The 12089-nt window shown below is 36.3% G+C and overlaps 3 protein-coding genes across 3 annotated transcripts; 1 reads left to right on the top strand and 2 right to left on the bottom strand.

Annotated features, from left to right (window-relative positions):
- The first annotated feature begins 6891 nt into the window (after positions 1–6891).
- LOC141640932 (protein FAR1-RELATED SEQUENCE 5-like) lies at positions 6892–7584 on the top strand. Its single transcript, XM_074449610.1, has 2 exons — positions 6892–7331; positions 7548–7584. Exons 1-2 carry the CDS (start codon positions 6892–6894, stop codon positions 7582–7584), a joined length of 477 nt encoding a protein of 158 aa, XP_074305711.1.
- An 871-nt stretch (positions 7585–8455) lies between these two features.
- LOC141640931 (uncharacterized) lies at positions 8456–10000 on the bottom strand. Its single transcript, XM_074449609.1, has one exon. The coding sequence runs from the start codon at positions 9998–10000 to the stop codon at positions 8456–8458; it is 1545 nt and encodes a 514-aa protein (XP_074305710.1).
- Positions 10001–10907: 907 nt separating this feature from the next.
- LOC141640930 (uncharacterized) lies at positions 10908–11843 on the bottom strand. The gene has a single exon (XM_074449608.1). It carries the CDS (start codon positions 11841–11843, stop codon positions 10908–10910), a length of 936 nt encoding a protein of 311 aa, XP_074305709.1.
- Between the last annotated feature and the right edge of the window lie 246 nt (positions 11844–12089).

The following is a 12089-nucleotide window of genomic DNA, read 5'->3' as shown; positions in this document are numbered from 1 at the left end:
CTCTCGGCCATTGCGCGGTGTTACAATATTGGGAGGACCTGTCAGTACTTGTCCTGGGTTTAGCAGTGAGATTGTGGCGACGAGAGTAACTAAGACCATTGAGCTAATGGACTTGGTCGCGAGGATTGAGGACCCGCAATGTGAGTTGCTTCTTCTTCGAGCTTGTACTGGTATTTCTAAGCTCTACTTCTCCCTTCGTACTTGCTCCCCTAGTGTTTTTAGGTCTGTCCATCTTCCTTTTGATACCGCTCTGCGTTCTAGCTTGGAACGTATTGTCACCGCGTCAGGGCCGGGATTTGGGGATTGGCAGTGGCGCCTTGCTACATTCCCTTTTCATCTTGGTGGACTTGGTGTCTATGCGGCGGAAGATGTTTTATTTTATGCTTTTATTGCGTCCCGCTTGCAGTCTGCTGGTTTGCAGGCTAAGCTCCTCGGCCCTTCTGGTGTTGTAGATGCTGGCCCTGCTTTTGATGATCTTTGCGCAGTGTTTCTGCGACTACGAGGTTTCGATATTTTAGGTTACCCTAGTGAAATTGCTGCCCCCAAACTTATGAAGAAATTGGCAGACATTTATTTCACGACGATTGTTGCTGCCTCAGAGTCTGTTTTCTCTTTGACACCGCGCCAGCTTGCTTTATGGCAGTCTCAGCAGGGTTCTCACTCCTCCGATTGGTTACGTGCGGTTCTTATCTCAGGGTTGTGGCAGGCTATGAACGGGAGGACTTACCGTAGTGTGCTGGGGTATCGTCTGGGTGTTCCGTTATTCACGGTATTTAGGCCCCTGTCCGCTTGCTCTTGGTTTTTCTTTGGGGATGTTTTTGGGGACCACGCTGTTTCTTGTCTTGTCTCGTGGGCGTTAAACATCGGCATAACCTTGTCCAGGACACTCTTTTTGACATCTGCTATAGATCTGGTATTTCTGCGGGAAAGGAGGTTGATATCGGTTTGGTTGATGGGCATGGTGGCTCTCTTCGTCCTGCGGATTTATTGCTTTATTCTTGGGACGGGGCGTGATGTGTGTGTCGACTGACAGTTCTTCACCTTTGACTCGACCGGGTTGGCGATTTTGTCCGGGCCGGGTTGTCGGCCGATCTTTGCTCGGCGAAAGTGTGCTAAGTATGAGGATTTGTGCGCGGTAGCGGGTTATGGTTTCCTACCTTTCTCTTTCTCTTCTTTGGGGGAGCGAGTTCGATGATCTTGTTGCCTTGCTCAAGCGGATCCGAAATTCTCGGTATCTCAGGATGCTGGGGCTCGGGTAGCCGCTTACATTTTTACTCGTCTTAGCTTTACTATCGCTAAGGGTGTGGGAGCCCAGATTGTCTTTTATTTTTTTTTATGTAAATCTTTTATTTTTTTTATGTAAATCTTTTATTTTTTTTTTATTTTAATGAAAGCTGCGCGCATCTTATAATAATAAAAAAAAAAAATAATAATAATAATAATAATAATAATAATAATAATAATAATAATAATAACAACAACAACAACAACAACAACAACAACAACAACAACAACAACAACAACAACAACAACAACAACAACAACAACAACAACAACAACAACAACAACAACAACAACAACAACAACAACAACAACAACAACAACAACACCAACAATAGTAGTAGTAGTAGTAGTAGTAGTAGTAGTAGTAGTAGTAGTAGTAGTAGTAGTAGTACTACTACTACTACTACTACTACTACTACTACTACTACTACTACTACTACTACTAATAATAATAATAATAATAATAATAATAATAATAATAATAATAATAATAATAATAATAATAATAATAATAATAATAATAATAATAATAATAATAATAATAATAATAATAATAATAATAATAATAATAATAATAATAATAATAATAATAATAATAATAATAATAATAATAATAATAATAATAATAATAATAATAATAATAATAATAATAATAATAATAATAATAATAATAATAATAATAAGGGTAGAGTTCCGGTGAGAACGGGGCTTATCGTGAGAACCGTGAGAATGACTCTCAACCGTCCATCAAATAAGACTCACTATTTGAGATTAGACGCCACATTTGCTCTTAAAATTTCACGGAAAACAAAAAATAAGAGTGTACATGTCAGCAATATCAAGCCTACGTAACAAAATCAAACCACACGAAACAAAATCAATCGATTTCATCATTAATCCTTCCTTAATTTGTAAATTTTTGTCTTTCGATATCAAATTTAGTGATCTAAAATCGTTTATTCATCAATTCTGTGTGTTCAAGCGCAAATCGAGTCAATTTGTTCAAACTTTTGCATTCATCGGCTATTCAGTTATTTCAAAATCAAAACTTTGTAAGAAAAATCGGAATTGATTTGGTCATTCATCTGGAATTATTGTTTTCTACAGTCAATATTGAGGTATGTTCATTCAATATTACTTAATTCCTTTCTGAATCATTGTTGAATTGATTTTATGATGATGTTAAAGTTGAATTTGATTAAATTCAACTTAATTTCGGATTTGATTAAATTTAGTTAACTAGATGTAATGTACAGAACCACAAAAACATTAATTTTATAATGAAAAGTGTTAAATTAGGGTTTATAGTTTGTTTGTTTGGTTTTAGAAGGATGATAAATGCAAATGTACTTTGTGGTGAGAAAAAATGTACTAAAAATAATGAGAAAGGAAAAGTGTGCAATTTGAAGTAACTGAAAAGTAATTTTGCATGTAAAAATAATGTGTCGTGTTGTGCTGTACACGTTTCATAAGGAAATGTCCAATCAGTCTTAGTGAAATGTGCATTATATATAATAAGTATGTGCAAGTAATTATTACCTTTTGCAAGTGGTCTTGCAACTGTTCAATATGTCAAATGACGGTTTGTAACTTGCTTAAGTGGTGAAAAAACACAACTATTCACATTAATTTCAATATTAATTCTAAATGTACATTATATTAATTATAAAAAAACATGTTCCATCAAATAAATTGTCCACTATCTATAGTATATTCATAATTTGCATTTTCTGATAATTAGGTGCAACTAAAATATCATTAAGCACTGTTTGGAAAATGTACATTATATTATATTTAAACGTACATTAAATTATTTAAAAAAGAACATGGAACATTATTTGGAAAATAAATGTGCTTTCAGTTTAATTCAAATGTCCATTACGTATATTTATAGTGTGAATATACTGTTTTATGCGAGAGATTTAACTAACATAGATAACTTCTCCCAATTTATTAATTACCATGATTATGATTGTGGCAGTTGAAAAGACACAACTGTTCACCAAATTTAATCTCTTATACTGAATTAATCCACTATATAAACCAAGGAGTACACAATTACTTTTCCATCTTACCTTCATTTCTAAAACCTTTTCCAATAACCAAAACTTTTAATCTCTTCAGAAAAGTATTTAATTTTCTTAAAAAAAAAAACAATGGACTACTCAAAATGCACGATAGTTGCCTACAAGAATGATGCTCACAAACAAAATTTCATGAACCATTATAGGGATTGGAAAGTAAGCCAGTTTTCTTCAAACTGGTTTGATGGAGATGACATTCCTGTGGAGATGAATGTACCATCTCCCAGTAGTCCTTTACATTATTTCCTTACTACTCAGCCTTTGCTCCGAGTTTTGTTTGAGCGACTTAGGAAGAAGGAAAAGAAAAAAATGGCAATGGTGTGCAAGGGCTGGTCGAAGTGGTTTCTAATAGGAATGGAGCCAGAGGTAAAGGAAAGGGATTATTATCGAGGGGTGGTTCGGGAACAGCAAAATGGTATAATCACTATCACAAAGGATCAGCGGCTCCTTGAAAGATTCTGCCTTTGCACGACTCTATCTAGTCGTGCAGAAATAATTAGACATCATAAACAACAAGCACGACAATTTAGAAACCGAAGAGAAGAATATGAAATTGAGGAGCAGTCTGGTGATGAGGGTTATTATGACTCAGACTGTTAGATTGGTTTAGAAATATATTAAGTTAGTTTTCTATTTTATTGTTATTTTGTATTATCTTGTGTTTTTTTTTTTTCAGTATAAGCCTTAGTAGGCTTTATCATTTTGAAAGCCTTAAATGGCTTTTGTAAATATTTTACTAATATTAATGAAATAGTATTGTGTCTATTTGTTTGTTCTTGTCATTAGAATTCAATACATTTTATATATGCTCTATCAAAATGGACAACAATATTTCCTATGAATATTAGCAGTAAAATAAATGTTCCTTTAAAGGCATGATAATGGACATTCGAAGGAATACATTATATATGAACCTTTATTTGTACGAAATAACTTGCTTATGTGGTGAAAAGACGCAATTATTCACATTAATTTGAATATTACTTCTAAATGTACATTATATTAATTATAAAAAAACATGTTTCATAAAATAAATTGTCAACTATATATATTCGTAATTTGCATTTTCTGATAATTAGGTACAACTAAAATATTATTAAGCACTGTTTGGAAAATGTACATTATATTATATTTAAAGGTACATTAAATTATTTAAAAAAGAACATGGAACATTATTTGGAAAAAAATGTGAATTCAGTTTAATTCAAATGTCCATTACGTATTTTCATAATGTGCATATACTGTTTTATGCAATAGATTAAAGTAACATAGATAACTTCACCCAATTTATTAATTACCATGATTATGTTTGTGTCAGTTGAAAAGACACAACTGTTCATTTAATTTAATCTCTTATAATCAATTAATCCACTATATAAACCCAAGAGTACACAACTAGTTTTCCATCCTACCTTTTCCAATAACCAAAACTTTTAATCTCTTCAGAAAAGTATTTAATTTTCTTAAAAAAAAAAAAACAATGGACTACTCAAAATGCCTGATAGTTCCCTACAAGAATGATGCTTACAAACAAAATTTCATGGCCCATTATAGGGAATGGAAAGTAAGCCAGTTTTCTTCAAACTGGTTTGATGGAGATGACATTCCTGTGGAGATGGATGTACCATCTCCCAGTCGTCCTTTACATCATTTGCTTACTACTCAGGATTTGCTCCAGATTTTGTTTGAGCGACTTGGGAGGGAAGAAAAGAAAAACATGGCCATGGTGTGCAAGGGCTGGTCAAAGTGGTTCCTTATAGGGAACGACCCAGAGGTAAAGGAGAGGGATTATTACCGAGGCGCGGTTCACGGAAATGAAAATGGTGTGATAACTATCGTAAAGAATAATCGGATGCTTGACAGATTCTCGATCGCACGACTATGTCTAATCGTGCAGAAATAATTAGACATCACAAAAGACAAGAACGACGATTTTTAAAGGAAAGAGAAGAAGAATATGAAATTGAGGAACAGTCTGGGGATGAGGGTTATTATGACTCATTGTTAGATTAGTTTAGAAATATGTTGTGTTATCTTCATTTATTGTTATTAGGTATTATCTTGTGTTTTTTTTTTCAATATAAGCCTTAGTAGGCTTTACCATTTTGAAAGCCTGAAATGGCTTTTGTAAATAATTTTCTAATATTAATGAAATAATATTATGACTATTTCTTTGTTTAATGTCATTAGCATTCAATACATTATATATATGCTATATCAAAATGGACAACAATATTTCCTATGAACATTATCATTAAAATAAATGTTCCTTTAAAGGCATGATAATGGACAATGAGCATATTAGAATTGGATTACTGCATATTAGAATTGGATTCTTGCATTATTGATGCAATAATATTCAATATACTTACTTACTTAACTCTTTGTTGAACCGGACAATGAGTACAAGTGATGCAACTACGTCTTCTTCTACAAATAACAGCTTTAAAACACCAAGGACAATAATTGAAACATTAAATGCACTCCAAGACATTCCATTCTGTCAGAGGAAAAGAAACCTAAAGTAGGACAAGTATTCAAACGCTAGAATCAGCAGAGTTATTCTACAAAGAATATTGTACAATATGTGGGTTTACGCCAAGACTTGCAACAACAAAAAGGATTAAAGGCAATGAGTTACCAAACAGTTTTGCATCAAGGAATGTTGTCTGCAATAGGCAAGGTGTAAAGGAAAGTAGGAAAAGGAAGAGGACTGATACTGATACCGATACTACTGAGAATGATGCAGAATCTGATGTGACAGACATAAGCCGTGTGAGGCCGATTACAAGAATTGACTGTCGTGTATTAGTGCAGTTTAAATACCAAGAAAATGGAACTTATATTGTTACCAGATTCGATGAAGCGCATAACCATCCACTTGCTTCGCCTGAATCTACAATATTCTTGAAAGGAAACCGAAAAATGACAGAGGTACAGAAGCAATTTGTCACAAAGGTAAAGGTGCTAAAACTAGGTGGTGTGAAAGCCTATAGAGGTTGGAAGGAGCTGTGTGGAGGTTACAACAACATTGGGGCTACTGAGGTTGATTTCAAAAACTTTGTCAGGGACATAAAAACCTACATTGGTAATTTTGATGCACAAATGTTTGTTGAAAATCTTATAGGGAGAAAAGACACATGCAATTCATTTTACTTTGATTTTATAGTAGATGAAAACAAGTGCCTGGCCGGGAGTGTTTTGGGCGGATCCGATCTCGCATAAAGAACTACATCTTTGTTCGGTGAGGTTTTATCAGCAGATGCTATATATAGAACAAACAAGTACGATATGGTGTTTGTGCCTTTCACAGGAGTTGATCACCACAAAAGGTGTATAACGTTTGGAGCTGGGTTGATAGGTGATGAAAGTATTGAGTGTTATACATGGCTGTTCAAAACATTTTTGGAAGCAATGGGCGGGTGCCAACCGAGAATTATAATTACCGATCGGACAAATCAATGAAGTCGGTGGTCCGGAAGTGTTTAAGGAGTCAACACATGATTTGTGCATGTGGCACATAATGAAGAAACTAAGAGAGAAAGTCAGTTATCAACTGTTTCAAGATGAGGATTTTAAGACCAGGCTCAATAGGTGTGTTTGGAACAACCAACTTGAGCCTGATGAATTCGAAGAACAATGGGGAAAGATAATGACTGATTATCAACTTGTAGAACACGAGTGGTTTTCAGATTTGTACGATCTCGGGAACAAAGTGGATCCCGCCTACTTTAAAGATGTTTCAATGTCTGGCTTGATGAGGGTTACTTCTAGGTCTGAGAGTGAAAACAGTTTCTTTGACAGGTTCCTCACACCTCATTTGACCCTTGTTGAGTTTTGGGTGTGCTATGAGAGTGCCTTGGAAGCACAAAGACACAAGCAGTCCAAATTGAACAGTGACAACAAACACTCAGAAATCCCACGGAAAACAAAGTCAAACCTTGAAGTCCATGCTTCTGAAATGTACTCGCACAACATTTTCAAAGACTTCCAAACAGAATTGGTTGCAGCTTTGTCTGATTGCCGTTTTAAAGATGTGGAGAAGATTGATGAGACAAAAATATATATTCTAACAGACTTGCAGATGCCAAATAAGTCATGGAACGTAGCATATTCACCAGATAACATGGAGATTACTTGTTCTGTTCTATGTTTTGAGAGAATGGGCTTGTTGTGCAGTGCACCGCCTTTGGATTCTACACAACCAATATTTTAAAAAATACAGAACAGTACATAACGCAAAGATGGACAAAAGCTGCAATGAGTAAGCCTGTCTTTGACAAAGATGGCAAATTGATAGATGTCTCTCAAAAATTTTCTCGATAGGAAAAGTTTGAGTCTTGAAATGTGGCAAGAGGTTTATTCTTGTGTCAGCGTAGCTGAGTGTGATGATAACAACATGAATCTTTTGATTGAAAAACTGAGAGATATTAGATTGGATATGATTAGTAACAGAAGTGTACCAGCAAAGAAGAAAGACAAGATGAAAGAAATAGAAAAGTATGTGGGCTGCAAAATACCTAAGAAGTTGGTGATTCATGTTTCTAAAAAATCTAAAAACAAGGGTAGGACCAAGGGCAAGAGAATTGAATCACAAATGTTAAAAGCCCTAAAGAAGAGAGGAAAAGAGAAGAGGTACTGCAAAACATGTGGCCGCCAAGGACACAACTCTAGGACTTGCAAAGAAACAAACCATCTGACAGGTATGTATAATTTGGTTTCTTGTTAAAGCATATTACATTAATGTTAAATAATTATTAAATTATACAAGCATAGCGCATAGTGTTTACCTTCCAAAATCTTCAATCTTATATGGAGGCACATAAGCTCTTTGTGGAATGAACATTATGGTTGTTCTAAAGGCACAGATGAGAATTTCAGTAATGTATATTTGGTTAACATTAAATCTATTATCAATTTAGTTGTTCATTTTAGCCATTGTCTCCTTATAAAATCTGATTTTTTTTTTTTTTTTTTTGCAAAAAATTCTCATTTCATTTCAAGAAGGAATGAAACTACAATTGCAAAAAACTATCCACTATACAGCTTACTCAACTAAAAAGACAAAACAAACTAGAAGAAAACAACTAAGGAGCTAGGGGAGTGAGTACAGGACTAAGTAAGGACTGAGGAAACTTGAGAGATAATCTGGCCAAGACTAAATCTTTGATCTTGCGTAGAATCCCAGCTGCATCAGTAGACTTATGACAAAACAGTCGTTGGTTTCGTTCCCACCATAGTTGATTAACAGAAGCAGCAAGAGAAGTATAAAAACAGTGAACTTTCCAGTGGTGTTTACTACTACCAAAGGGACAGGCAGCAAGAAGATGAGGAAGAGAAGCAGAAAGATGAGGGAGACTCATCCAATTCAGGATGGAGCTCCAAACCTGAGCAGTGAAAGGACATGAAAAGAACAGATGGTCATGATCCTCTTCACTGGATAGACAAAAGTAGCACCTGTTTGCAAACTGATAACCCCTTTTTTTGACATTATCCTGAGTGGCAAGCTGACCCTGAGCAGCCATAGAACAAGTAATTCGGTGACTAGGGACAATGGACGAATAAGAAAGACCCTTAGTCCAGTTACCTTGAACAGGAGCAGCCCTAAAAAAATCATAAGCAAGATGAAGATGGAAATGAGAACCCTGAAGCCAGGATTGAAGAAGATTGTGAGCAGTCTGAATAGAACCAGCTGATGCAACAAGGAGATCACGAATTATCAGGATCCCCTTCATACTAGTAGAGAATGAATCCTTAGATTGTAAATTCCATATGTCAGTTCCTTTTAACACATAAGCATGCTGCCATTTGGCCCAAAGACTAGAAGCAGGAGCAAGAAGTAGAGCAAGCCATTTGACAAGAAGAGATCTATTCCAAGAAGAAAGATCCTTAATGTTAAACCCACCACCAGACCAGGGAGAGCAAATGCTTTTCCAGCTCTTGAAGACCAGTTTTCTAGCAGAGTCAGGAATGCCCCAGAAAAATTGTCTGCAAAGTTGTTCAATTCTTTTGGTAATAGCACCTGGGAGAAGGAGACTAGCTCCCCAATAATTGTCCAGACCAAAAACCACAGAGCTAATTAGCTGGAGTTTACCAGCATAAGACAAAGCATGGGAAGACCAGTGAAAAACTTTCTTCTGAATTTTAGTTAGAAGGGGATCAAACATATTCACAGAAACTCTGGAGGTGGATGATGGAATACTCAGGTATTTGAATGGAAACTGGCCCTTGGAGAATCCAGTAGCATGGATGATTTCAGTAACAAGTGCAGGAGGAACACCCCCAAAATAGATGTTGGTTTTGTCCACATTAGCATGGAGACCAGAAAGGGAAGCAAACTTAACAAGGGAGTCTTTAACAGCCACAACTGAGGGGACATCTCCCCTAACAAAGATCATCAAGTCATCAGCAAAAATAAGGTGATTGAGATTAAGCTTGCTACATTTGGGGTGGTAGGATACATTCTTTTGATCACAAAGAATTCCAAGGTGCCTGGAAAGAATCTCCATACTAAGGACAAAAAGATATGGAGATAAGGGATCTCCTTGCCTTATACCACTCTTACCAGGGAAGAAACCAGCAATGCCACCATTGATCTTAAAAGAATACCAAGTGTTAGTGATACAACCCATAATCCATTTAGAGAAAATAGGAGGGAAACCCAGACTAGTAAGCATTTGGGATAAAAAAATCCCATTGAATAGAATCAAAAGCCTTCTTGATATCAACTTTAATGAGACACCTAGGGGAGAGAGCCTTCCTAGCATATCCCTTAATCAGAGATTGAGAAAGCATAATGTTCTCAAAGATATTCCTGCCCTTAACAAAAGCTGCTTGCTCCTCACCAATAAGGTAAGGTAGGAGAGGTTGAATCCTATTAGAGAGAATCTTACTAACTGTTTTATAGAAAACAGTACAGCAGGAAATGGGTCTATAGTCAAGAACTGAAGTTGCAGTAGCTTTTTTAGGAATCAAGGAAATTAAAGTTGAGTTAGCTTGTTTAGCCATACGACCAGACCTAAAAAAACTTTGAACAGCAGCACAGAAGTCACCTTTGATGATATCCCAAGAGGACTTAAAAAATCCAGAAGAAAATCCATCAATCCCAGGACTACTGTTGGAATCTATGCTGAACAAAGCAGCTTTGATTTCAGATGAGGTAATATCTTGAACCAGACTGATTTTATCTTCTTCAGTAACACAAGGTCCCTGACCAATAAACTGAGCATCAAGATTATGGACATGAGCAGTTTGCCCCAACAGCTGAGTGTAATAGTCTTGGAAAGCAAGACTAACATTATCTGCCCCCTGATGAAGTAAACCATTATGATCAACAATATTAACAATATTTTGCTGATGCTTTCTTTCAGCAATTTTAGCAAAAAAATACTTGGAACTAGTATCAGAGGATTGAATATGAGTCAATTTGGCTCTCTGAGTAAGCATGGCCAATTCAGCTTTCTTGAGAGAAGAATAGTTAGCCAAGCAATCTCTTTCAGTAGTAATAAGGAAAGAAGAAAAAGGATCCTGCAATAGCTGCTACTGGCAGTCCTTGAGCTGTTCTTTAGCAGCTTTAACACGACCAGTTAGGTCACTATAGTTCTCTCTATGGAAGCAGGTAAGAGCATGTTTGACCTTCCTAAAATTAGTGAAAAGTCTGAACATAGGATTACCAACAGTAGGAGGAGCCCAGGCATCTCTAACAGTAGAAGCATAATTAGGATGCTGGATCCAGCTATTCAGAAAACTAAAACGTTTATGAGTTTTAATAACCTCCTGAACCTGAACCACCACAGGAGAATGGTCAGAGAGACCAGACTCCAGGAAGAGAGCATGAGAAGTAGGAAAAGAGGTAATCCATTGCTGATTGACAAGGGCTCGATCCAATTTAGACCAAACTCTAGTCAAGGAATCTTGCTTATTAGTCCAAGTCATGTCAGCACCAGTACCAGCAATGTCATCCAGATTGCAGGAGATCAAACAAGAATTAAAGTCCATCATCTCATGAAGAATAGGAGGATGAGGACCTAATTTCTCAGATGGGCATCTGACAACATTGAAGTCCCCCATTACCAACCAAGGAGTAGAAGTTCTAGCAGCTATCAGGCCTGTCCAAAGGGCATTTCTTTCAGCTGCATCATTGCTACCATACACCACTGTAAGATTAAGAGAGGTAGAAGACACTTTATGAAGCACTCTACAACTGATCCATCGAGCACCAATTGATTGTACAGTAACAGTAACATGAAAGGGATTATAAAGAAGCCAGATCCTCCCATTGTAGTGATGATCATAGTTGCAAATAGAATCCCAATGCTTAAAACTGGTATTGAGAATGCGAGAAGCATTACCAATTTTCACTCTAGTTTCCAAGAGAGCCACTACATCAAGGTGATTTTGGATAAGAAAATCCCTGACTTCAGACTGTTTAAGAGGACAATTTAAGCCATGCACATTCCAAGAGGCAATCTTCATTTGGAATGGGATTGTGTGGGAACAAAGCCATGAATATCCACTAAATCAGTTGAAGAACTGCTAGCCTGTAACACAGACTGACCCACTGCAGGGACAGTCAAAGAAACTTGCTCACTACCATGATTGGAAAGAACTTTCCCCAGAGAGACAGAACCACCAGGGTCAGGTGAATCTATCAAACCAGGGGAAGGAATAGGACATTCTTGATGCATTTCAGAATCGAAAACAGAAGAGAGAGGTAAGTGA

This window comes from Silene latifolia, chromosome 2 (genome assembly GCF_048544455.1).
Source record: "Silene latifolia isolate original U9 population chromosome 2, ASM4854445v1, whole genome shotgun sequence".
Taxonomy (NCBI): domain Eukaryota; kingdom Viridiplantae; phylum Streptophyta; class Magnoliopsida; order Caryophyllales; family Caryophyllaceae; genus Silene; species Silene latifolia.
This window is presented reverse-complemented; position numbering and strand designations above follow the sequence as displayed.